This window comes from Gekko japonicus, unplaced genomic scaffold, assembly GCF_001447785.1.
Source record: "Gekko japonicus isolate JY-2015 unplaced genomic scaffold, Gekko_japonicus_V1.1 scaffold4027, whole genome shotgun sequence".
Lineage (NCBI taxonomy): Eukaryota > Metazoa > Chordata > Lepidosauria > Squamata > Gekkonidae > Gekko > Gekko japonicus.
Genome location: NW_015163730.1, coordinates 1 through 26,884, shown reverse-complemented (window position 1 = coordinate 26,884; position 26,884 = coordinate 1). Strand labels below are relative to the sequence as shown.

The 26,884-nt window shown below is 46.4% G+C and overlaps 2 protein-coding genes across 2 annotated transcripts in view; both read right to left on the bottom strand.

The window, feature by feature from the left end:
* Positions 1-7,905, bottom strand: part of RNF212 (ring finger protein 212) — a 47,180-nt gene extending 39,275 nt beyond the window's left edge. The window contains exon 1 of the mRNA XM_015407874.1: positions 7,770-7,905. Within this exon, the coding sequence (XP_015263360.1) occupies positions 7,770-7,905 (136 nt within the window). The remainder of the gene's footprint in view (positions 1-7,769) is intronic.
* A 1,638-nt stretch (positions 7,906-9,543) lies between these two features.
* LOC107107568 (von Willebrand factor A domain-containing protein 8-like) lies at positions 9,544-25,131 on the bottom strand. The gene is made up of 6 exons (XM_015407875.1): positions 25,114-25,131; positions 21,540-21,665; positions 19,206-19,364; positions 17,362-17,460; positions 10,368-10,606; positions 9,544-9,905 (listed from the first exon to the last, which is right to left on the bottom strand). The coding sequence occupies exons 1-6, from the start codon at positions 25,114-25,116 to the stop codon at positions 9,797-9,799; spliced, it is 735 nt and encodes a 244-aa protein (XP_015263361.1). The 5' UTR covers positions 25,117-25,131; the 3' UTR covers positions 9,544-9,796.
* Positions 25,132-26,884: the final 1,753 nt, after the last annotated feature.

Here is a 26,884-nt window from a genome sequence, read left to right as displayed (position 1 = left end):
GAGGAGCCCCCCACCCCACCCCACCCCCAGGCAGCACCCAGAAGACAGAGCATCCCTTGCCCCGGACACCAGGACACAAGAGAAGCCCCTGCTGGACCAGGCCAATGGCCCCTCCAGCCCAACACTCTGCCTCACACAGGGGCCACCAGGAGGTCCAGCAGTGGGGCCAGGAGGACACCAGACGCCCTCCCACTGTTGAACCCCCCCCCCCCAGCACCAAGATGTCACAGAGCATCCCTTGCCCCAGACCTGAGACCAGGAGCCAATGCTGCATCAGGGCAAGGGCTGGCGAACGTTGCTCAGAGAAGGCAAGGGTCTAGGTGCAAGTAGCAAAGTCAAGAGTCCAGTCCAAGGGTTGAAAAGCCAGAGAGTTGTCTGAGGGGCCTTATCAAAATGTCCAAGCAAGAGTCACACAGAGGCAAGATATGAGGTCAGCAGCTGATCCGTGGGCCGCATGAGCAAAGCAGAGCCCAGAGTGGTGGTTGCAGAGCCCAGAGTAGAGTGACTTGTTGCTTCCATACCAGGCCCATCTTCTGCTTCCACATTTATACTCGGTGAACAGCTGGGCTGCACTGAGCTGATGCCCGAGCAATTACTCTGGCTGGTTAGCCCCAGGTGTCGCCAGGTGTGTGCTATTATATGTCCTCTTGGGGAGCTCTTGCCGCATCCTCCACCGCCTGTGCTCTGGGGGCTCTGGGGGCTACAGAGGCAATGTCGCTCATGGCACCTTATCAGGTCCCCAGTCCAGGACTCCCCATTGGGGTGCTATCCCCCGATGACATCTTTTCCACTATCTCTGGAACCATGGCTTTGGAGGCCCAACTGTGTCACACAGGGGTCCAAAAATACCAGGGGCCACCAGGACGACCACCAGTGGGGCCAGAACTCCAGAAGCCCTCCCCCGCTTCCCCCCCCCCCAGGACCAAGAAGACAGAGTCTCTCACTGGCCCAGACATAAGAATGCAAGAGAAGGCATGTTTTGTTTTGTTTTGTTTTGTTTGAGCCCCCAGAGGGGATTTTTAAATTATTTTTTATCACTACAAAAACTACAACCGAAGAAAAGGGAGGGGAAACTACATATACGGGATAAAGTAAAGAACCCACTACTAACTAAAAACCCAAGAGAGGATATCCTCCAACTAGCTTAGTTACATCAAGTCTTCTCATCACTGATCCCTTTATAAACTGAGTCAAACATTTATAACACTTTCCCCTTAAAGCTTACATTTAACTGTCTAGAAACAGTACCCCAGATCATCCCATAACAAAAGTCTCAAAGGCACATTTCAGAGTCCTTCAGCCTTTACTTCTCCTTTCCCCTTCTCTTCCGCAGCTTGTAAGGATTTTTGGGACTGCTGCCCCTTGCTCTGACAGGAAGAGCCAGAGTCTAGCTCGCCACTGGACTTGCTGTCCTCATCTTTTTTCCCATCCTCTGGCCTTCCCAGCTGAACCCTTAGGAATTCTTGAGCTTTCAGAACAGAGTCAATCTTTTCTTTTTTGTCTTTGATCTTAAAAGTGATGACTTCTGGAAATAGCCATTTGTATCCAATTGAGTATGTCTGAAGAAAAAACACAAGCTCTTTGTACTTCTTTCTCCGTTGTCTTACTTCAAATGGAATATCCTTTAGCGTTCTGATGGTATTTCCCCCCGCTTTCAGGGGTGTTCCAGCAACCGCTTTCAGGACTGCATCCCTCACATGCCTCTTCGAGAATCTTACCACAATTTCCCCAGGCAGATTATTTTTCTTTATGTAGCCTGAATATGATCTATAGACCACATCCATGTCATTAAACAACTATTCCGCCTTCATTTCTGTCACTGGGGCTAGTAGTTCACTCATCACTTCTTTAAGATTCTCCCCTCTGTTCTCTGGCATGCCCTGGAAACGAAGTATCATGTTGGCCTTTTCCATTTGGACTTGCAACAACTGATCTTCCATGGAGATTTGTTTTCTTTCCAGCTTTTGCACTTTCTTCTTCACCTTCTGTGTAGTTACAGCCACTACCTTCTCAGCATCCTGTTTCATTATTTGTATCAAATCGTTTATCTGGGTTTGTTGTGCAGTAATGCTTTGAGTCACTCTAGACATCTGTTCCTTGAAGTTATTCAGCTGTTCCAGCAGAGGGCGCATGTAATCCGCTATAGACTTTGCCACCTCACTGGTAACTTCCGGTTTCAGGCTCTCAGACCCTTTCGCTTTCAAAAGTTGTTCTCTGTCCTTCTTCCCCGCCATCTTTATCGTTTGTTTACTCTCGCGAAATTTTTAAAAGTCTCTGAATGTGCACTTGACCGCTTAGATTCGCTTTGGTAAGTACTTCTAGGCAGTTTCCCTCGCGTTTTCTTCTGCTCCCCCCCTCAATCGCTTAAAAGTTCATGCGCGTGGGAGGCATCCCTCCCCCACTCGCCTTTTTCTCGTTCGGTGGGGTGGGGTGGGGAGCTATCCTTTTCCCTTTACAAAATGCTTCGGAGTTGACTCACGTTCATAATTGGTCATCCGACCTCGCTTTCATTTCATTTCTGCCGCACGATCTCCTGTGCTTACCCTGGTTAGCGTCACTAAATCCATATGGTCTCACAGCACGGAGAACTGTCGGAATAAAGAGGCGCCTCAATTCTCCGACATTCCGCCGTCGAAGAGGCAACCCAAGAGAAGGCATGTTGGATCAGGCAGCCAGTGGCCCATCCAGTCCAACTTTCTGTGTCACACAGGGGCCCAAACCCAGGCGCCGTCAGGAGGTCCACCAGTGGGGGGAAACTGGAAAAGGGGGGGGGCTCAACCCAGGATATGACGAACCAAAAAGGGCTAAGCTAAACCATATATATAAAAGTACAAATATTTATTAAGGTTAGTAAAACTTTCCTGATTTAAAGATTACTTTGTCTAAGATCAGACTATAAAAGCTTATCCACTATACATACATATGATGGGTAAATACTTTACAACTGAAGACCAAACGCGTTTCGGCCCCTAAGGGCCTTCCTCAGTGGTCACTATTATCTATATATTCTAGACACACATTCAAAGACCTGTTACAGAGTTTTAGTACACATATAATTAAACCGGATGTTGTTTCCTGAAATTGTTCAAAGAAAAATAGAGCGGGGGAAAAGAAAGGAGAAGAAACTTCGTTATTCTGTCCAAATGTATAAAAGAAATTATTATTGAATTAAAAATGCTTCTATCAAAGATAAAGTTACCTTGTATACTTATAATTGGACTCCTGGTATTAGTGATGGGCCATAGGTATAGCCATATCACCTCCACAACTTATTCTGAATTAAAAAGTGAAATGAACTTGTAAAAAAAGCCGCTAATAATAGAATTTTCACCTTGATGGAGGGACACACATTCAGACCTACAAAATCGCTGTTGCCAGGTTTGTTAGCCAATGTAATAATTTTCATTTCAATTTGGGTGAAATTCATTATACAATTTGACTGACAATTATTTTTTTTTTTACAATTTCATTTCATGGGGCCCCCGCCCGGCTCCCTCCCATCCTCTGCCTGCCTGCCTCCCCTCCCACTCTCTCTCTCTCTCTCTTCCCTCCCTTCCTTCCCCTGGCAGTAGGAGCCGCAGGGGCAGCAGCCACAGCAGAAGCCCGGATCCCTTGAGCCATGGCTGTGTGAGAGCAGCACATGGCAGCCGCTGCTTCTGGGTGAGCAGAACAGGGCTTTTGGTGGAGGGGGGGGAGGCTCGGAAGCCAGCCAAAATGCCTTTCTGGTGTGTTCCGGCCCAAAAATACCCCTGCTACTAGAGTAGAAATTAGTTTGTACCTTTTCAAGTTGATATACACAGTAGATGTTTAGTGGTGAGCTAAAGTTTGAAGTTTTTAGTTTTTAATTTACATATTTTTATTTGACGTTACCCTGTAATTTTCATATACCTAGTGAGCTTGTTAATACTGTTAAGATTCTATCAATGATTGTACTTTTTTCTGTATTAATATTTGTTCTTGCTGTAAGTTATGGGTTTTGATAAAATAAAACAATCAAGTAAAAATTATTAGATTCATCTGAATTAATTGGTTGATTATTTTCCCTTTAATTTATTACTGGAAGTTGAAATATTATTGTCATGATCTGGCCTGTGCCAGTACAGCCTAGCCAGCCTAAGAGGCCTGGGTGGCAGTAGGAGGCGGCTAGGCCTACAACTCCCAGAAGGCATTGGGAGAGTCAGAGAAGATTCTAAAGAGACCGTTAGAGTCTGTTGGGAACGAAGTCTGGGAGAGACAGTTTCAGGCAGTTGCTGGCTGATGGTTGCAAAAGACTCTCTGAGGGAAAAGGGGAGAAGCCCCGTCCTTTACCTCCCTGCAGCTGGGTCCAGTGAGGGGTGGAGAGAAGGGGAAAATCCGGAGTGAGTTAGGCAGGCTAGGGCCTGGGTAGTCGAACCAAAGTAAGGCATCTGCGTTAAGTTTATTTTCTTTTGGCTCCCCCCCCCCCCCCGTTCACCTGTTTAAACACCCTGCCCCCACCTGTTCCCGAAGCACCTTGCCCCAATCGTTCTCACAATAAACCCTGTTCTGCTTAATGTATTTTGGTGTCTGCCTGGGTCATTCACGTCCATAGTGCTCGGTCAGCAAGGGCTTGGGAGATACCCTGGGACTCCCGAGGGACCCGAAAGTCCCGGGTGGTGGCGGCGAAAACCAAAGACCCCTCTGGGGTCATGACAATTATTATTATTTATTGGATTTATATCCCGCCCTCCCCGCGAACGGGCTCAGGGCAGCTCACAGTTAACGGCACCATGTGCCACAATAAAACAATTTAAAAAAAAGATAAAACAGTCATACATTACATACACTTAAATGCAGTTAGTACTATAAAGTGCTCGTAGTGATGGTCATTCTTCATGCAGTTTGTGGTGTAATACTAGGGCCCCACTTTAGTGATACTTCGGCCTCCCACGCTGCTGTGACTCAATCTCCTGATGGGCCAACCCCCCACCACGCAGATTGGTGACAGTAGTGCTAGATGGTAGTGGTGGTGGGCGCTCCTAATTAAAAGCCTGGTGGAAGAGCACCGTCTTGCAGGCCCTGCGGAATGTACTAAGTCCTGCAGGGCCATGATCTCCTCCGGGAGCTCATTCCACCAGGTAGGAGCCGCCACCGAAAAGGCTCCCCTTGCATCCTTTTTTACAATGACTGATAAATCTGGCCTTATTCCTGATGCATGGTTAAATGCAATCATGGTCCCAGTTTACAAAAAAGGTGATTGTTCAATTCCTTCCAACTATAGACCAATCAGTCTGCTCTCCATAATGGGAAAACTGTATGCCAAACATTTACTATCTAAGCTTATCATATGGATGATAGAATGGATAGTCGGAGAAGAAGAAGAGATTGGATTTATACCCCGCCCTTTGTGAAGACTCTCGGGGCACTGGAAAGGCTGAATGGAAGGGCCGTATATTGGTAGTGCTGTTGGCCAATCGCAAAGCGTAGGTATTAGCGGGGGAAGGGGTAGATGGTAAGGTGGAAATATGCGTCTTGGAGGTCTAGGGTGGCCATCCAGACGTGTTTGCGAAGTAGTGGCATGATCTGCTGTAGGGAGACCATGCGGAAGTGGTGGTAGGTCACAAAACGGTTCAGTTTCCTGAGATCTAATATGGGTCGAACGCCTCCGTCTCTCTTCGGGACTGTGAAGTATCGGGAGTAAAATCCCGTCCCTTGGAGGTGTGGTGGAACATGTTCGACGGCTCCTTTCTGCAGATGGACGGACACCTCCTCAAGGAGAGGTGGGGAAGGGGGCGTGGAGATGACGGCCGGGGTGTTGGGGTTCTGATGGAACTGGATTTTGTAACCTCGGGTCAAGATGGAAAGGACCCAGTCGTCTGAGGTGATGAGACGCCAGGTATGGATAAAAGGAAGAAGACGGGTATGAGCGGACTCGGTGACTGGGAAGTCAAAAACCCTGCTTGGAGGGCTTGGGCTGTTTACTGCGAGAAGCCTGTTGTCCGGAACCAAACCTTGGTTTTTGGTAGGCTGGTTTTTGGCCTCCCGAAGACGTTCTCGGTCTCCACCTTGTGTCCGGAGACTGATTAGTTAGGGTGCGTCTCTGCCAGGACCTGGACCAGGTGCGAGGGCGGTATTGTTGCCTTGCAGAGGATGAGACTCCCAGCGCTCGAGACGCTTTAATGCTCTTATCTAAGTCTTGTAGAGTCAGTTGCTGCATTGAAAAGCCCCAGGCCATCAAAGGGGAGGTCTTCCACATAAGATCTGGTGTCTAATGGGAGAGTGGTGTTGCGGAGCCAGGAATGTCTTCTGAGAGCTATAGCAGAAGCCATGGTTCTTGAAGATGCCTCGAGGACATGTTTGATAGTGTTGAGCTGTTGTTTAGCAAACATGCCTTCCTTTTGTAAGAGTCTGGCTGCCTGGAGTTTATCTTCTGGTAGGTGGGTCAGAAGTTAGGAGAACCGTTCCCAGAGAGTATACTGATACAGGTTCATACAGGCCAGGTAGTTAGTGGCCTTGACTGCCAATGCCCCTGTGGAATAGAAGCGCCTGCCAAATGCATCTAATTTTTTTCCTTCCTTATCCGAAGGTGTTGAATGCATTTTCTTGGATTTTGAAGAATATGTTATAACCATGGAGTTTGGCTGAGGGTGTGAGAATAGAAACTCGGCCCCTGACTCTTGGACCCTGTACATGTGGTCCAACTTTCTTGTTGAAACAGGAGCGGATGAAGGCTTGAGCCATGGAGACTTTGCTGCCTGTAAAAGAACTGAGGACATAGGCAATGCTAAGGTAGAAGATGTATCCAGCTGTACAATATCGTATACTGAATCCGTCGCTTGTGGATGTTGTTGGACGATGGAGAGGCCTAAAGAGTGGGCCATTCTTTTTACTAAATCAGTGTACGAAGTGAGGTTATCAGATGGAGATATAGGTAAATCATCCGTGACATCCTGATTTGGAGATGTATGGTCAGGGGAGGTGTGAGCCTCAGAAGCCTCCATATCTGAGTCTTTGTCAATAAAATCTGAAGAATCGTGTTGTTCCGTGTGGACCAAAGCGTCTTGTTGACAGACTATGGGTTTGGTTTGAGTGACGGGAATGACAGGTTTTGGTTCCATGGTGTGATGGGACAGCTCGACTACAGGAGGACGTGATAGAGATGCTGAAGGCCTCGACTTGTGAGGAAACCTAGACCTATGAGCAGAGCGAGACGAATAGCGATCCCACTCAGAATAGCCCGCAGGAGTCAACCACGGCATGGATGGAGGGTAAGCCCCATACACGTAACGCAACTGTCTTTCATCCCACGCCATTGGTGGAGGGGGGGATGAAGACTCTTGGGGAGTGACTTCTGGTCAGTGGACGTCTGGGAGACAAGGTAGTGGAGTGTCTGTGGGAGTTGTCCCTGTAGTAGCGGGTGTCGATATCAACAGGCTGAGTGTGCAGACGTGGTGGGTGACTCTGCGTGTCAGATAAGGCATATCGGTGCAGACGTGGATCGATGTCGGGGGCTTCCGATATTGTCAATGCCGACGAAGTCGAAGGAGCGGGGGAAAGCTCTGCACCCATTTGGTGACTGAGGAGCTCCGCCATGTTGATGTCGGAATAAGGAGACTCCGTTTGGTGGACAGGGGAGTCCAATACCTGGATGGTCAGTATCGGCGGAGGGACTTGGGCCTCCGATATCGATACTGCCGGTGCAGCGGGAGGCACTATAGGGGCATCACCCAGTGCAGGCAGTGCTTCCTTTCCCTTCTTTGCCGCCTTAAGGGACTTGGAGGTGCCCTTCTTCGCAGACTTATGCTCCGTACTCGCCTTAGCCTTCTTCTCTATTGGTGTAGAGGCGGACGATTGTGTCTTCGATGTCGAGGGCTTCGGTATCGGGCGGTCGACATCGGAGGCAGGTCTCGATGCCGGAGCTGTCGACGTAGACGGTTTCTTCTCCATCGTTGAGACAGGAGCAAGGGCCGATTCAAGCAGCGCCACTTTAAGGCGTGCAGCGCAGTTTTTCCTCATCTGGTTGGAGAAACGAGCACAGTGACGACAGGACTCAGGCTTGTGAGACTCTCCAAGACAAAAAATGCAGAGGGTGTGGCGATCTGGAGGAGCAAGTTTGCTACCACATCTGCATCTATTAAAAAATCCCCACTTCTTCTCCATAAGAAGAGAAGTGGCGAAAAAAACGGTTAAGAGAGGGGGGGTGGCCCAAAGGCCTGAGGTAAATTCCCCGCAGAAGAAACTTAATTTTTTTTAAAAAACCAACAACTGAAAACAAATTGAAAGAGAAAAAATAAGTAGAAAATGACTACTAAGAGCTGTGGAGCGAAGCTGAAATCGAAGCTAACAGCAATCCGATCAGACCGAGAAGGAAAGAAGGTCTTTCCAACGCGGCGGTAAGAAAGGAACTGGCGGGATGTCCGCGCCCACCCCCTCTGGGCATGCGCAGTGGGGTTCCTGCGCATGCCCGCAGGGCTGGGCGCGAAAATCCGTTAAAAGAGCTTGCTACAGCACCGATCGATCCAGCGCGTGCGCACTGAATCCCATTGGTGTGAAGCACAGAGACCACGACGAAGATGCTCTCTTCCTTCTCCTCCTTTCTACCACATGCAACATTTTCACATGTGAGTCGGGTGTTCCCTCCAAATACTTGATCTTGCTGGCATGCAAGCCACATGGCTGTTCTTCAGGGGAAGTGTTGGGTTGTCTTGGAAGCTTGGAACTTCTAAACATCTGATTTCAAAGGCTGGAGTAAGTTTGTCACTTTGATGGGATATTCCATGGTCCAGAACGGCAGTTGGAAGTGCTGCCACAGATTCTGGGTCTTTACCAGGCAGATGTCCAGCTTCCACTCAAGCACAGCTCTTTGTGTGTGTGTGTTTGTGTGTGAGAGAGAGAGAGTCTAGAAAATGGTCAGATTTCCCCACTGGTTTTCAAAGGCAAAGGCCCAGCTGTGCAGACAGCTGGGTCTTGACTGGTACTATGGTGCGGGGGGGGGGGCTGGTTTAGCCCATCCTTTCCCTTTATGGTTTGGCCATTTACCCCATGCTGGTATTAGTTCAAGAAAATGGGGGAGGGGCAAAGAGAAGATGTCCTTGCCTTCCACAGGGAGGAGGTTCCAGTTTCAGTGTGGTGAAATTATGAAGGGAAGAAATACTGAAACACCCTGGATCTCCCTGGTATTGTGTCTCATTAGAGAGAGAGGGAGGGAGGGAGGGAGGGGGGGAGGCATTTTTATTTGAAAAGAGCTATCTTGGTTTTTCCGTAGCACCTGGGATTACTGTTTTGCAAGGCAAATACCGCACAAGGCTGTCAGGTGAGTCTGACTTGAATATTGCGGCAAGCAAATGACCTTTAAGTTCAGACGTTCTAACTTTAAAAACCCCACAACATGGAGTCACGTCTTTCATGGTCATTTCAAAACAAGGAATAAACATGCCCAAAAACAGGGGCAGCAGAAGATCCAGCAATGGGTCTTGCCTTTGGGTTACATTTGTTACTTCAAATCAAGTCCTGTGCTTTTGGAATCAGAAGGAATATTCTGGCCCCAAAATTATTTGAATTCATTGTCTCTGAAAATAGCGACAAATATCCTTTATTATCCTCTCTTCAATGGGCAGATCTTTTATAACATAAGAAACCCTCAATAGAAAGCTTTTAAGTACAGAAGTGTTGACTGTAGATATTTTTAAGACCAGACCAGTCACAGATGTCTGGGGACAAGTTCATTCAAGTACAATATTTATTTCTATATAAAACATAATAACATTCATTGTCCTATCATTAAATCATCTTCTGGATTATTTTTTGCTGCTTTCCACATTAAATTGTCCAGTTATTTCTAGGTGCTGGACAGCATAGTAGAAGTGAAGATCTGTTGCAGAATCTGTGGTATTTCCTTGGTATCCATGGCAATAAAAGCCCGGCCTGCTGGCAGTGTCCTCTGCAATCTAAAGACCAGGAAGAGAAAAAGGAGAATCTGATCACAGCAAATCACACCCCAGAGATACTTGCTTTGGTGAGCAGATTTCTGCACAGCACATTACCAGACCATTACATCTGGCAGAACACAGTGAGGTGGGAAATGTTCTGCCATAAGCACAAGTACACAGACACAAGGCTTTTCTGGATTCATTTCTGTAGCTTATGTTTCACTACTGTTCGCCAGGCGGTTTCTCTTCCACACTTGTTTTGCTCCCTCTAGTGGACAATTTTATATTTTCATTGTCCAGCATATTTCCCTGCAGTTCATTGCAGGGAAATATGCCAGACACACAACAATGTAATATCGAATCAACCACTGAATTTCCACTGCATGTGGAAAAGGAAAAACAACAACAAGCGATGAAAATGAGAATGCAGAAAGCCCACATACATACCCTTTCCCCTGCTTCATTGAATTATTTACTCACCTGCCAGCCTGGTCCCCCAAGGACCCAATAAATATAGTGAAAGCATTCACTTGTGGATTGATGGTCAAGGCCTCGGCGAACCTGGCTGGCGGGATGCCATACCGTTCCAGGTTGGCATCACTCAAGACTATGACAAAGTACTCATCGGCCTCTTCCTTGGCTATCTCCCGGATGGCGTGCTCCGTGCCTTCTAGTGTATGGTCTCCACTCATACAGAACTGAGCATGGGCATGCATGATCTAGGGAGGGGGGGGTGACACAAGAAAACCAGCAAATGTAAGAGTCACTGAACTGATACCGGTGCTCACTTGTTGCATTGTCAAGTATTCATAACCCACATGCCCAGCCCACCATTTCCCCCAACACCTAACAAGTCAATCTCATAAATAATAATACATTGACACATATGAGGCAGCAAATGTTTTCCAACACAGGAGTCAAGTCATAAGAACATAAGAGCCCTGCTGGATCAGACCAGTGGTCCATCAAATCCAGCATCTTGTCTCACACAGGGGCCAACCAGTAACTCTGGAGGGCCAACAGCATGGCATAGAAGTCATGGCCTTCCTCTGATGTTGCCTCCTGGCTCTGGGATTCAGAGGTTTACTGCCTCTGAACATGGGGATCCCCTTTAGTCACCACGGCTAGTGGCCACTGATAGATCTATCCTCCACCTTTTAGAACCATCTATACATGTAGCCATCCCTACACCCTCTGGCAGAAGATTCTACATTTAAATCATGTCCCCCCCATAAATTAATCCCTTGAGAAATTCTCCTAAAGGCAACACAACCAGGTTTGTCTTATAAATGGAATTAAATCGTTAATTTCCAATTTAAGAGTGTGCCATGAACAGAAAAGGTGAACCAAAGCCAAGATTATGTCTTTTGCTTCTCAAGGAAGAGAGATGAGAGAACCCCCCCCCCCCAAGGAAAGCCAGTCTGCTGTTATGTGTCCTTACAAGTCTGTGGGTAAAAGACATGGAACAAATCTCCAAGATACACCAGAAGACCTTAAAGAAGCTCAGCACCTTCTCCACAGAAGATGGCACTGCAGTTCTCAACTCCATGCCCGCCATGACAGTTCCATTACAGTAGTATGCAAATATCTTCTACTAGATCAGTCCATCCCAGTGTTGTAAAGCTCTTCTGGCTGGTCACCTGGCGAGGACTCCTTGCCCTCGTATTTACGTTCCCTTGGTGCAAGGGGAGAGGCCGCCAGAAGTAAAGCCCCAGACCACACAGAAGAAGCCTGAGCAGCTGTACCTCTGTCAACCCTTTATCATTCACCGAATACTCTCCTAGTAGCTTAATAGCCTTGGATTACTCCAAAGCTAAACCTGAAATTAAGCAAAGGATTTGAGACCTCAAACTTCAACACCATTCAAGTTCTGCTGCAAGATACCATCAGTTCAGGAACAAGAAATTGGTGTTGTCAAACTATTTCGCGAATTTATTCATTCCCAAATGCAGGATAGCTTTTACTCTGGCCCATCTTAATGTTCTTCCATCGACTTTACTAGAAGGGAGATACTATGGTGTGCTACTTCAGGAGCACTTATGCCCTTTTGCTACTGGGAAAATTGAAATGGCTGGACATGCACTGCCGCACTGCCCCCCCTTCTATAATGATCTTAGAGACACATTTATCACACCCATCCTCCAAAAACTCTGGAAAGATTGGAGGAATGGTATACCTACTTTCTTCTGGATACCTCAGAATAGCCTCATCTCATCAGATCTCAGAAGCTAAGCAGGATCAGTCCTGGTTAGTACTTGGATGGGAGACCACCCAGGAAGTCCAGGGTTACAGTCAGCTAGGCCTCTAGCTGCCATGGAGTGAGGGGGTGCCGCTGGAATTTTAGGTTTCTTTTCTCTGTGCCTTCAGTGCTTTTTTATCCCTGTAACATGAGTGTTTGGCCCTGGTGTCTAGCAATCAGCTCTCTCTTGGGAAAATAGACCTGTTAACTTTGACAGGCTTCTACCTGCTCCTTGATTGGCTCCAGGCCATCAGGGGACCCCCTTGAATTATGTATATCTGCTTGCTCCATGCGCTTATTGCCAGTTCTAACACGAGATGTGTAAAGATAATCTGGATACTTCAATGTCTCAATAAACTTCACTTCTTTGTATGAAAGTTGTTGGGAACTGATTGCTGCAGGAGTCTGACAGTTACTATGCAGAGGCAGGCAATGGCAAACCACCTCTGAACACCTCTTGCCCTTGAAAACCCCATTTTTATATATATTATATAAAATGTATATAGTTTGTATATATCTATAGATATAAATGGATGATATGTTTTTGTAGCAACTCTGTTCCTGCATGTTTTATATTGCTGGCCTGTGAGCGCAGCAAATGGCTGAGACGTCGAGTCGACCCTTGGGAAGGTGGGCCGATACTGGGCCAAAGCAGAGGCACCTTGTGAAGCTTCTTGTGTTCTCCTGTGGTCGTGCAGGAAGAAGCAGCCCTGCTGAGACCCTCGGGTTGCTCAAGTGTCAAAAAGCAACGTTTCAAGAACAGGCACACGTTTACTTTTTATACCCAGCTTACTTTCAGGAATATGCGGCTTTTCACAGTAATTTTCGACTTCCTGAAGGTAAAGGAGATTAGTCTTGCAGAAATGAAACCTGCTTTATCGGAGGTTCTTCCTTTTTGCTTCATCCACTCTTTTATTAATTCTCTCAGTCTATTTACCCACCTTTTAAAATGTTTTCTCAGTTGCTGAGGTTCTTTTGTCCATTTGTTTCAATTGTTTTTGAACAGTGTCTAATTTAGTGTTGAGGTTCGTCATCTGTTCCATTAGAGGGCGCAATTTAGCTAATAGTGCAGGAAAAACTGTAGTTGCTCCCTGGTTCTGGGAGGGAGTCGTAGGTTGGTTATTTCCAGTCGGAGTTTTTTTCTCCAGCGTCGCTTTCCACCTTCTCCCCACCATAATATCAAGAAGAAGTAAGTTTTCCAAAACAAGATAAAAGTTATACATTTTTAGTGTGCTTTATCTCAGCATGCAGCTTTTGAATTCGCTTGAATTCTCATGTGTTTAGTTTAGCTCAGAGTCATTTATTTCCACTTAAAAACTGCTTTTCAAGTTTTGTGGGGGGGAGGGAGTCTTGAGTTTCTCCCCCACCCTCACTTTATCCATATGCACTTCTAATTACTACCAAGGCTCATACAGTTGCTTTGTAACACTTGAGCGTTGCTTAACTCATGGTTTTGAGCCTTGGAGATCTTTTAGAAGCATTTCTTAAACGTTTGGTCATGTCCGCTTGTTCCGGCAGTCTACCAAGGCTCATATAGTTGCTTTGTAACACTTGAGCGTTGCTTAACTCACTGTTTGGAGCCTTGGAGATCTTTTATAAGCATTTCTTAAACTTTTGGTCGTGTCCACTTGCTCCAGCAGTTGACTCTGGGTGCCATATTGGCTCTGCGGCGACGTGACCTTTCAGGGGAAAGGTGAGCCTCAATTCCTTGGCCGTCGCCTTGGAAAAGGCTCTCCTCAGCTCCAGTTGGAAATATCCATGTATGCTCTACGTTTCCGTGGGATTCCTGAGGGAAAAAATGAGGATCTAAAAGAACTTTTAGCAGATGCCCTTGCACCATTAGTGGATTACAAATGTGAAGATTTACTGAAGGAGATGGACGTGGCTTACAGGACCTATCCGGATTTTATAAAGAAAAATAAACTCCCAGGGGAAATTTGCTTGAAATTTACGAAACAATCTACCAGAGAACTGGTGCTAAAGTCCACGATGGGGAAGTCTTTAAAAATCAAAAATGAAGAGGTAAAAATTCTAAAAGACATTCCTTTTGAAGTGAGAAAGCGGAGGAGACTTTATAAAGAGCTTACTCTCGCTCTACAAAAAAAGGGAATAAATTTATGGATCAACTTTTAAACCCAAAGCGAAACAAGAGAGAAAAAAGTCGAAAACCTAATGTGGAGGAAGAAGAAGAATCCTATTCACAGGATTCACAGGATTCAATAAGCACCAGTTCCAATTCTTCAGAGACATCGGATTCTGAGAAAGGAGCAGCTGCTCCTAAACCCCGGAAAACAAAGAAATGCAAGAAGAAAACTAAGATAATCATTTAGAATGCAGCTTTTACCAGAAAGTACTTAAAGCAAATCTCAATTTTGTCCTTTTTAACACTTATATACAACAGTAACCTTGTATTACTAGGTGATACAACTATATCTTTATGTAACCAGATCGTATCAACATGTTAATTTTTTCGATTAGAATTTATAGTGCTAGGGTATTAGTACTCCTTTCCCTTGTTCCAGTAGACCATTGTCTTAGTACCCCTCTCCCTGTTTCCAGTAGGCTTGGTGTTAGAGTGTTAGTATCCTTTCCCCAGATCCCAGATCAACGCAGACGGTGGCAGCAGCCATGAAATTAAAAGACGCCTGCTCCTTGGGAGGAAAGCGATGGCAAACCTAGACAGCATGATAAAAAGTAGAGACATCACCCTGCCAACAAAAGTCCGCATGGTCAAAGCAATGGTATTCCCAGTAGTCATGTATGGCTGCGAGAGTTGGACTATAAGGAAGGCCGAGCGCCGAAGAATAGATTCTTTTGAACTATGGTGCTGGAGAAGACTCTTGAGAGTCCCTTGGACTGCACGGAGACCAAGTCAGTCAATCCTAAAAGAAATCAACCCTGTTTCCCGGAAGGCCAGATAATGAAACTGAAGCTCAAATACTTTGGCCACCAAATGAGAAGGGAGCACTCACTGGAGAAGACCCTGATGCTGGGAAAGATTGGAGGTCAAAGAAGACGGGGACAGCAAAGGATGAGATGGTTAGACAGTGTCATAGATTCAACGAACATGAAATTGAGCAAACTTCAGAGGACGGCGGAAGACAGGAGGGCCTGGCGGGAGCTGGTCCATGGGGTCGCGAAGAGTCGGACTCGACTGTGCGACTGAACAACAACAACGAAATCCTTTTCCCTGAACCCGGTAGGTTTAGTGTTGTAGTAATGGAAAAAAATAAAAATTTTTAAATATATACTGAAGCTTTCCCCCTAATCAGTAATCAGTCTGACTCTCAGATGCAATCTACGGCAGTCATTTCTCGTGGTTTCTAGAAGTGTTTGTGGACACATCACACGTATTCTACAATATTCTTATTTTGAAATTATTACTTTGAACTGTAAAAGCGTGACTTAGCCCTTGTGGGGGAAATACCGATATGCCAAAAGGAATTAAAAAAGAAAATCAGGGCTCCTTTTTTAAAAAAGAAAAGAAATAAAACCTGCTTACGCCACAGCACCCTTGAGACTGTCAGAGGAGGGCATCCTTTTCTCTGCCCCCCCCCTCGCCGACTGTGCTCATTGTGGTGTGCTCGTCACACTCTGCGTCCTCCTTTTTATTCTTTACTATTACTGCTGACTCTCTGGAGCTGATCTTGTATTGAAATAAAAATTTGAACTTTGAATAGCATAAGTTTGAATATTATTGATAAAAGGCTACACTTTTTGAAAAACACCTGGTGCTTAGCCCTACAAAGTGATCTAGCCAAATACAAACACTGTTAAGTTTCACTCCTGTCCATAAGACAGTTTTAAGGGCAGGGGATGCACTGTGAACTCTCAGGCTGGGGCAAGGGATGCTCTGTCTTCTTGGTGCTTGTGGGAGGGGCTTCTGGAGTCCTGGCCCCACTGCTGGACCTCCTGATGGCCCCTGGTAGTTTTGGCCACTGTGTGACACAGAGCGTTGGACTGGACAGGCCATTGTATTTAAATCTTGGCTTGACCGTCAACATGAAATTAAAGTATTGTGCTCAAAAATATAATATTTCTATCCCTGCCTTTCATAAACATGCTAATAGATCCAAAATATACTGTATGGCCCCCTTCATCGGATAAGCACTCTGATTTTGTTGTTGGCTTTGGGGGAATGAAGTGTACCATGGGCACATTCACCCAGATCCTAACCACATTAACTCAGAGGTTTGCACCACTGTTTTCATTGGAGGCGCTGGCTTAGAATTAAGAACACTGATCATGGCAGCACTGGACGTTGCTCTTTGTTCGGGACTGTGTTCGAGGTTCAACATATTGACAGCCTGTAAAAGAAAAGCACCACGTAAAAGGAAACAGAACAGGACCACCCGTTCCTCCTTACTGAGGGATCAGAGCAGCCCTTGTCAGATCACAAGAGACAGGGCCTTCTCAGTCGTAGCACTCCTGAAGGGGAGCAGAGGGAGGAGTGGCCCCTATTTGGCCTCTGTGTGAGACAGGAGAACTGGGCCAGAGGGGCTGCTCTGATGGATAACGGTCCTTCAGAGAACATGCTGTATGACCTAGAGTGTGAGAATGAAGTACTACGCAAAATTTGCTCTTACCAGAGCATTGAATCATGAGTGCTGCTGTTGTAACCCCAGCTTTAAAAACAAACTGATAACAAGAAGCCAGGAAGAAGAAGAAGAGATTGGATTTATACCCCACCCTTCCCTACCCGAAGGAGTCTCAGAGCGGCTGACAAACTCCTTTCCTTTCCCCCTCCCCACAACAGACACCCTGTGAGGTGGGTGGGGCTGAGAGAGCTCTTGACAGGAACTGCTCTTTTTCAAGAACAGCTCTGACAGAACTATGGCTGGCCCAAGGTCATACAGCAGGTGCAAGTGGAGGAGAAGTGGGTGAATCCAACCCGGTTCTCCCAAATTAGACTGCACGAGTCTGCTGCAGGACTTTGTGGCTCTGTCAAGACTACGAGGTTTTAAGCCCTGGCTTTAGCCATACTGATCACTAATCATCTCCAGGGCTTTGATGTGCTTGTTCCGTGCGTGTCGTGGGGGAGAAACCAGAAAGGCCACTCAGGAGGCAGCAAATGGCTCAGGGTGTACAGTGCCAAGAATTATTTTTTTATAAACCAGACTGCATTTTCACACACACACACACACCCACCCCTGCACTTCTTCTCTAGCTGGACTACCTGTGCTGAATATGAGCCACCACCGAAATGTATTCTCAGGTGTAACCAGGGTCATTTACCTTCAAAACCTCTAATCTTTCTTTATTATTCTTCGGGACTTTGTCACTGTTGACCAAAGCAATGTTGAAACCATCTCCAGAATGACCGATGATGTCATACTGCAAGGAAAAGATTTATGCAAAGAGTTTTGATGATCAGCCGTCATGAGAGAGAGCGAGAGAGAGAGAGCGCGAGCAGCAGAATGGCGGAAACCCTCACCCTCTGAGCCACTGTTTGCCCGCTGCCCAGTTTGGGGCCCCAAACTCCCCATTCAAACAGGCATAAAAATGATCTGAACTACGTACGGGCTGGACATAATTGGCTTTTTTCAAAAGCATACTGACATTTAGAAATATTGGGCAGCTCACCTGATGTTAGATCTCTTAATGGCAGCCATGGCACACATTTCACTTCAAGGGTTTATACGGGCAGATTTGACACAGCTGCTTCAGGTTAGGGGGGGGGAGGAAAGGAAGTGAGGAGAAAGGTCCTGCTGTCTTCACTGTCAGCCTTTCTTCCCGTTTGTACAAACACCCACAGTACAGGAATAATTTGCATTGCTGGAAACCAATTGTGTCTCCCAGGAAAACCGGAGAGATCACATTTTGATGCAGATTTTGGATCAGTCCTCAGGCTGGGGGTGATGAAAGCAGTATCGGGGCCTCCAGCTGTTTCCCAGGGGGGGCCGTCTCACCTTCAGCTAAGTATATAACTTGAAATAAAGGGGGTTCCCAAGGAAGAGGGCAACACCGGGAAGCCGAAAGGATCATTAATGGCCCCTGGTGAAATTTTCCAACAAGCCACCGTCCTGCACAGGTGCCTTTGGTTGTGGTGACGCACTTTTTTCACCCCACCCTTTTTATCTCATGCCCTACAAAATGTCAGCTTGATAACTAAGAAGAAGGTTGTGTTAGCTTGCTTTCTAGGTATCCATTGCAAGGAGATTCGTGATCTGGCCCATGAAAAAGTACTTTATGAGGAGACTTAACATGTTCGCTGAGCAAAGAGAGGGAGTTCCGTGACTCCTCTCACACAGTCTTCTGTGGTGCCTGAAAGGCAAAATGCTCTTCTGGAGAGCAGAGCGAGGCATGAAGTGGGGTGGAAGATGGCAGCCACAGGGAGACGTGGGGCTCCAGGAGCCGCACATGGCAAAGGGGTCAGATCAGGCTGGAGAAAAGGGAGCGGCACCAAAGGCAGACCAGTATAGTCTGAGTCTATGTTATAATTCTCTCCCAAAATCCAGACCCTTTCACACCACCATAATTTAAAAATATATATTTTAGATATTTTTAAACCTTCTCTTCTTAGTAAGATATATATAGTGATTTCAAAGTTGGCTGGCTGGCATTTTGATTTTATCTGGATTTATGTTTTCTTCAATTGATTTATGCACTTGATAGTATTTTATGCTTTTTATGATGGAAGGCACCTTGTGAACACATATGGGTTTAAAGCTGTGGACCACAAGTATATTCAACAAATAAAGATCTAAACAGGGTAGAACAGAGCCGACTCATGTGCAGTGATTCCAGCCACTGGTGGGAAATTACTTGCAGGATGCTGAAGCAACTGTTTCTTAGGATGCATGAAAACATGCTCTTGTTTCTACTCATCCCTGACCTGGATGGCCCCCAGGCTAGAAGCTGAGCAGGGTCAGTCCTGGTCAGTGTTTGACCACTGCAGGGTCCAGGGCCGCAAGCCACCTCTGCTAAACTCTTGCCTTGAAAGCCCTGCAGGGTTGTCATACGTTGGCTGTGACTTGATGGCAGTTTTCACCCCCAAAGCTTCCCTCTGATTCCTTCGTACACACACACACACACGTGGACCCATAGCCATGGAATTCCAGGCCAGTGGTAAAAATCACCTTAAACTTGTGCTCATAGTTATCAAAGGCTTCCATCACCATGCAGGCCGCTTCCATGGAACGTTCCAGCCGCCCGTCCACTCCATTGAAGCGATACATGCTGCCCGAGACATCCACAGCCAGGCGGAGGCGTTTGGGTTTCTGCAGGGGGCTCCCGAGCTGCAAGGAAGAGACGGGCGAGTCAGGTTCACGGAGGGGGAAGGGGGCGCGGAGCTACACCCACCTCCTCCTCACTGGGACACTGTCGTGGTGTCTCTGAGTGGTCGGTCTGGTATAGTGTAAAGTTCAGATGGGTGTGATGGTTAGTTAACATTATTTTATTTTGTGACTTGTGATTGCTGTTTCAACTCATTTTGTTATTAGCCACTCTGAGTGACAGAAATGTATAAAATGAAACAAATGTATAAAGCCCTGGGCAAGATACAGATATAGAACAAAAGATTTACAGACTTTTCTTAGACCAATACACAAAAATACACTGAATGTAAGATCACAGGGATGGAGCATTTGCATTGCCCTTGACTTGGAACACCTTTTTCTTTTCTTTTTTTTTGGGGGGGGGGGCGTGGCTCAGTGGTAAAGCATCTGGTTGGATTGCAGAAGATCCCCGGTTCAATCCCCGGCCGCATCTCCAGTAAGGACCAGGCTGTAGGTGACGGAACAGGTCTCTCCGCCTGAGACCCCCCTGGAGAGAGAGAGCCACGGCCACTCTGAGAGGACGAGGCTGGCCTTGACACGCCCCCCCCCCGGGGGGTCTGGTTCAGTACAAGGGAGCATCACGTGCTTCACGCGCTCTTCTCTCCCCCCCCTCCCCCTCTTCTTCTTCTTTTGGGCAAGGTTGAGAAGCAGTTTGGTGAAACTGAAATGCAAGCCCACTAGTTTGTGACTTTTAGCTGGTCCTAATCAAAATATCCTGATGCCATTCCTGCTAAAATGTCACACTCCAGTACACGCTGCACAAGACATCTGGGCCATTCCTCAGACTGGACACGACAGCCAAGACACATTCCCCACGTGGCTAACAGGAGCTACATTTCTGCAGGTCAGTTTCTTCTTATTTTAATAAAACGGATCTCAGATTTGGAATTCATTCCAAAAGCAGTCAGGACATTTCTTCAGCACACGTTATGGGAATCAGGCAGCCACGCTGATCCGCAAAGGCCCTCTGCTGTGGCCAAGGCCTTGAAAGGGTCCAGCTCCAGAGGCGGGGGCCCTTTAAGGAGGAGACGTCTGCTTGAGCCGTTTCCAGCATGTCTCCCGGATTAGGAAAGGCTTTTGGTGACATATAAAACGATCCCAAGTATGAATACTGAGTTACTACTCATGGGCAGTTTGGCAAACAGATAAAAGTGTTTAAAATATTTGTTTTATTTTACTGGCTTCCAATTTCCCCCCCACTGAATGATCTTTTGAGGGGTTTTTTTTGCCATGTTCCCAATGCAACAGACAGGCTTTGCACAAACAGACACACTTTCCAGATCTTTGCCCTCATTACTGATGATATATTTCACTCGAGAGGAGGGGAATTGATTCAGCTTGGCTCTCAAGCAAAATGAGCTGTAGTTTACAGAACTCTGCATGGGTCCCATTGGAGGCAGGTGTGCTGTTGTGACGCTTTTCGCATCATTCTTGACTAGTCTGAGACCAGAAAGCAAAGAACCAGCAGATATCTGGCTGAGGATGGCTTTCCTTTCAAGGGCCTGTCTGGAGACGGCATTCTTTAGGAGTCCGAAGGCCCACTAGAAATGTCATGCTCACACGTGTGAAGACCAGCCCCAGTCCCACGGCCACAGTCTCTGCTGAGAGCCTCGGAGCCAGCTGCAGATCCCTCGCAGGCCAGAGAGTGGAGGGCTGGGAGCTCCCCGCCAGATTCTCCAGAGCGCTGCGCTGTGTTTTCCAGCCATGGCAGGGGAAGAGCCACGGTTTCTAGGGCTGCCAGCTCTGGGTGTGGGAATACCTGGAGATTTTGGGGGTGGAGCCTGGGGAGGGTGGGGAGGGGAGGGACCTCACTGGGGGCGCAGGTGCCGCGGAGCCCCCCCTCCAGCAGCCATTTTCTCCTCCGGGGGAGCTGATCTCTGTCAGCTGGAGTTCAGCTGTAAAAGCGGGAGATCTCCAGGCCCCACCTGGAGGCTGGCAACCCAAGGCATGAGGCACAGGCAGGTTCCAACGGGGGCCTCCACATAATCCAAGTATCATAAAGCATGAATCATGTGCAACGAGAATGAACAGTCTTGGGCCAAGATTGCACCAAATTTGCTAGAGTGGAAAAAATGCCAAACAAACTGTAAAGAACAGGAAAAGGATTGGTGCAAAGATACCACACAGTTGACTTACTTGTGGGTCGAGTTCTCCCCGACGCTTGTAGATGGCTTTTTCACCCGTCAGGCTATCAATGATTTTGGTGTCATCTAGTTCTCCAACTGCCTGGTGTCTCAGCCACTGCCTTTCCTTCCCTTTGGCCTTCAAAAGAAAAGGAACACCCCTCACTAAGAAACATAACCCTGTTTTCAGCTCTCTTAAAGTATTGATGGCGTTCCTGATGCAAAACCTGGAACAAGCTTGCCCTTATATACTTAAAACACAAAGGGAATGTCTTCTGAGCAAGAGGGAACTAGTATAGCAAATTATACAGATAATTAGTTGTAGATTTTCTGGGCATTGTAGGACCTGAGGTTTCGCCAGCAGCTGTGACTGGCATCCTCAGAGGTGTAACACAGAAAGATGGAGTACTCTCTGTGTCAAGGTGAGAAGAAAAATGGTAGGCAGGTAATTTATATCTACTCCGGAAGGTGGGGTAGGGTTGAGTAATTATCTTGTTGGAGTTCCCCAGGCTATGAACACGCTAATGGAGGAGATTTCCTGAGGAGGTTCTTTTGCATATGGATTGGCTGTTGAATTATACAGATAATTCTTTTTCAGCATTTAGATCTTTACAAAAAAATGCTATTTTAAATATAAACTATGAAATGCTTGTTTTTTGTCCAGGTTCCCTTTGAGAAGCCATGTTATTTCAGCAATACTTTCAGATAAAGACAAGGAAGCAAACACTTCTCTGCAGGGCATCAAGGATACGTTCTACAGGATATGCGCTAAACGTCTGTCTTGCCTTTGCCATTCTGCCTTGGACAGAACATGGAGACCAAGCGCTTTCCTGTTCCCTGTACAAGAAAAAGAAGCAGGGAGCTTTCCAGTCTGTTATCAGGTGAGCATTTCCTGTCCACCTGGGGTCTATATCAGCATTCCAAGCAAAGCAGAAGAGATCTTACTATGTCTGCAAAGGAGACGCTTTAGAACTTGTGACTCTCCTTGTTTCTCAGGTGTGTGATGATAATACAGCAACCTTCAGAAGAAGAACCCTCTGTTTTTATTTTGTAGTCCACCATATTTGGAGGACGGAGGAAACATCTGATGGGGCCGTTCAAGTCCAGCAGCACCTTAGAAACCAACAGGGTTCCTGGGACACGAGCCTTCATTGGATGGAGGGAGCCGTGTGACCCTCAAAAGCTCCCGTGCCCCAAAAATCTTGTTTGCCTCTAAGATGCTCCCGGATCCTGCGTATCCTGCCAGGCTGTTGAATCCTGGGCTCTGGAGGCATGGCAGTGATCAGCTCTACGTTTAGTGATTTCAAGAACACAACGAGGACACCAGCAGGGTCTGAGCCCCGCTTATAAAGCATGCAAACACCCCACCCCACCCCACACACACTCCCAAGGACAGGCTATTTACATCACACTGCATATCTACAGGTCAATTCCAGGATCCTGGTCAGCTATTGTTCTTGGGGGGGGAGCTCACCCCGTCCAAGGCCCACACTCAGGGATGGTTCAGGCACGATACATCACACAGACCCTGTACTATAGTCACATCTGCTCCAATCCCTCAGACAGAGAGACTCACTTGAAGGATCTGCAGCAGGCATTTTTGCAACTACAGTGTCCTCCGGAGATGGTGAGAAAGATGATTGGGAAAGCCAGAATGATACCCAGGGACAGCTGGCTACAAGACAAGCCCCAAGAAAATGACAACGGAACAGCACTGGTGGTCCCCTACAACTCACAACTCAAGCCAGTTCAATGCATTATTAATGGCCCACAACCCATGTTGGATAGTGACGCTTCCCTCAAACAGACACGGTGGGGGGGGGAGCAACCTTTTCTTGCTTAAGGACAGCCTGCTCACCTAAAATAACATCTCACTCACAATGATAAACCACTTAACAGTAACATGGACTCTGGCACAACAAACTAAGTAGCCAACTTTGCCTGCAACAAACTAAGTTGCCAACTTTGCTCTTATATAGATGGACCAGCAACATCAGCCATACCACATCAGGTTCATATTCCTGCTCATCCTCTAAAGTGATTTATACCACCACGTGCCAGCAATGCCCTTCTACCCTCTACATTGGACAAACAGGCCAGTCCCTTCAAAAAAGAATTAATGGACATACGTCTGACATTAGGAACCACAACATTCAAAAACCAGTGGGGGAACATTGCAAACTTCCAGGACATTCAGTTGCTGACCTAAAAGAAGCAGCTCTCTTACAAAGGAACTTCAAAGAGAGATTAGAAAGAGAGACTGCTGAATTACAACTGATCATGAAGTTCAAGACAATGCATCCACCTGGACTGAATTGAGACCTAGGTTTTCTGTCTCATTACCACTGCTGATTTCTCCATGACTATTACCCCTCTGCATATCTCACCTAAACCCAATCACACCTGTTATCATCATTTCCCTGCTAATATAATTTGGCATCTGAAATCATTCAACTTTCAATAAATAGAACAGAATAGAACAGCATTGACTCATGAAAGCTGCTACATATCTTGCTCTTTTCTACTGCTACAGACAGGCTAACATGGTTACCTAGATCTTACTAATACTAGACAGGATCTTAGCTCATCATTGAGAGCTTCCAATTAATGCTGTGTCTTGTCCAAATGCCTCAGTGATAGGACTCCTGTGCTGCATACATGACTCTTACAACTGCCCTGGACAACACCACAGAACATCTGCCCACTCTGTTCTCATCCATGCCAGGGAAAAAGAACAGACTTCCTCCACCTTCCATACTACCTACAAGATGTTTTGTACAGAGGAGCATTCACTCCTGTGATCCCACTTCTACTGTCAGCCCAGACACAGACCAAAACAATATTATTATATTTTCCTGATACACAGGGCTATTTTGGGGCAGGAACGCACAGGAACGGAGTTCCGGCTGGCTCCTGAATTGGCCACGCCCAGCAGGAACTCATTAGCATAATAGGCCACACCCAACAGCAGAAACTCATTAGGATTGGCTACATTAGGGGTGTGTAGCAGGGAGTTCCTGCTACAAAAAAAGCCCTGGGTTTTGACAACAAAAAGGTAAACAGAATAAAAAGCAAAAGGTTGGTGTGGCTGGATGACCACACTTCTGGTAACATGTGGGTGCGGCCTAATAGGCTAATGAGTGGTGCTGTCAGGGGTGTGGCCTAATATGCTAATGAGTTTCTGCTATTGGGTGTGGCTTATTATACTAATGAGTTCCTGCTGGGCTTTTTCTACCCAAAAAAGCCCTGCTGATACATCAAATGAACAGGTTGTTTAATTCTCTTTCCATTCCCATTACATTACAGGCAGCACAGAATGTCTGGGTCGCTGGTTAGACAGTTCTGTGATACTTTTGCCAGGAACACAATCTCTGGAAACAGAGCGTGCTGCACTTTCCCCTTGAACTGAAGACCAACTCTTGTTAGTACTATGGAGAAAAATGATGCACTTCCGCTACTGATAAAGGGTGCTTATGCGAACATGTACAATAGGACTCTCTGAGGACCCCAAGGCTCTTGATGTGGCACAGTGCTGGCCACTGCCCAAGAAAGGGGGATTCTCCACCACACCCCTGAATAAGGCTCACCATCTTCTCAGCCCTGAATATGCTATGACTGGGGTGTCAAACATGCGGCCCGGGGGCCGGATCAGGACCCTGGAGGACTTCTATCGGGCTCGCAGTGGAACTGGCTGTCTTCTGCTTCTTCTTCCAGTTCTGCAGTTTACAGATACACACCTGAACAGCATACTCAAGATTGCAACAGCAGACATTTTGATGCAATAATTCAGAGCAAGAGATGTCAGCTATCATACACTGTTAAATAAAGAAAATATTGCAAGAGTGCTAATGTTTTAAGCATTTTAAAATTTTAAGTAAAAAACCCGCTTTGTGTTTGTGTCCTTTATAAAGTTTATATCTCTGCTACCTGGCATTACATTTTATGACACACGTGGCCCGGCCCAACAAGGTCTCATTTATGTCAGATCCGGACCAGCCCTCAAAACAAATGAGTTCGACACCCCTGCACTATGATGTTTCAACTCTTACTTTCATGGAGGAAACTAGAACGTTAAGCAGGAACACTTAAGCTGCATTAAAAGATAACAGTACTACAGTACCTCTTACGGACAATTAGAATAGAATCTCCCTTCTTTGAATATAATTCTTGAATGCGAGTGACTATCTGATAACCATGATCGTCCTAGGGATTCTCAGAGAAGGATCCAACTTATGTCATGGAATATTGCAGGATGGGCTAACAAATGGGGAGATCCTGATTTCCTAAATTTTTTGCTACCTTTCGATATGATCTTTCTCCAGGAAACTTGGTCCCCAAATAATGTATCTATTAATGGGTTCTCTTCCTTTCCACTTCCTGCTACGAGGTCAAATCGGAAGGGACGTTTTATGGGTGGGCTCTGTGGCCTCTTTAAGAATGCTACTAAACTATCTGTCACCCAACTAGAGGCGTGTCCCCCTTTTGCCCAGGCCTTTTTTATTTTGTTTAAGGACTTCCAGTTGATCGCTGTCAATATCTATATGCCCCCTTGTCAAGATAATAACATGCTTAGAGCCCATTGGAATCGGTTGAACAGTTATTTTACTAATCACTCTATTAAATATCCTGAGGCTTTTTTTTATTGGTGGGGGATTTCAATGCTAGAATAGGCAATGACAATAATCAAATTGGTTCTATGCTTCATTGGGATGACGATGAGCATACCCCCTTCCCCTTTCTTCGGCCTAGGCAGTCCAGGGATGCAACAATTAACCAGGCTGGTTACCATCTGGTAGACCTATGTCCTCATAACAATTTTTTAATACTCAATGGTTCTTCACAATATGATGCTTCTGGTAATTACACTTTTGTTTCTCCTAGGGGTAATAGTGTTGTTGATTATGCGATTTCATCTGCCAAATGATGTGAGTGTATTGTAGATTTTACAATAGGACTCAGGACTGAAAGCGACCATCTTCCTATTTTGTTGTCCTTTCGATCCAACTATGAGATAAACAAGCAATGTATTTCCAGCCCAGTGGAACTCAATCTGTCCCAATATAAGAAAATAAGCTGCTCCCCTTCCTCCCTGGAACAGATCTCCCTTTGGATGTCTGTTCCCCAGGGGTCGAAGTTAAAGCGCAGCTTAATTGAAGCGGAATCATGGGAGAAGGCACTTTTGGCCTATAATTCTATAGTCAACAATACTTCTTCCTTTGCCAAACCAGTGGGCTCTAACAGCCAAACCAGTTTCCCAAACGCCTGGTTTTAAGCTTAGGAAAGAATACGGCCAGTTGCTTGCACACAAAAAACATATTTTTTACTTGGAAAAAATGGGCTAGATTCTTTGAAGCTGCC

Coding starts and splice junctions, on each gene's coding strand:
- LOC107107568 (XM_015407875.1), bottom strand. Junction 19,365..21,539: donor GGGGAGAACTCGACCCACAA/GTAAGTCAACTG, acceptor TCTTCCTTGCAG/CTCGGGAGCCCCCTGCAGAA. Junction 17,461..19,205: donor ACTATGAGCACAAGTTTAAG/GTGATTTTTACC, acceptor TTTTCCTTGCAG/TATGACATCATCGGTCATTC.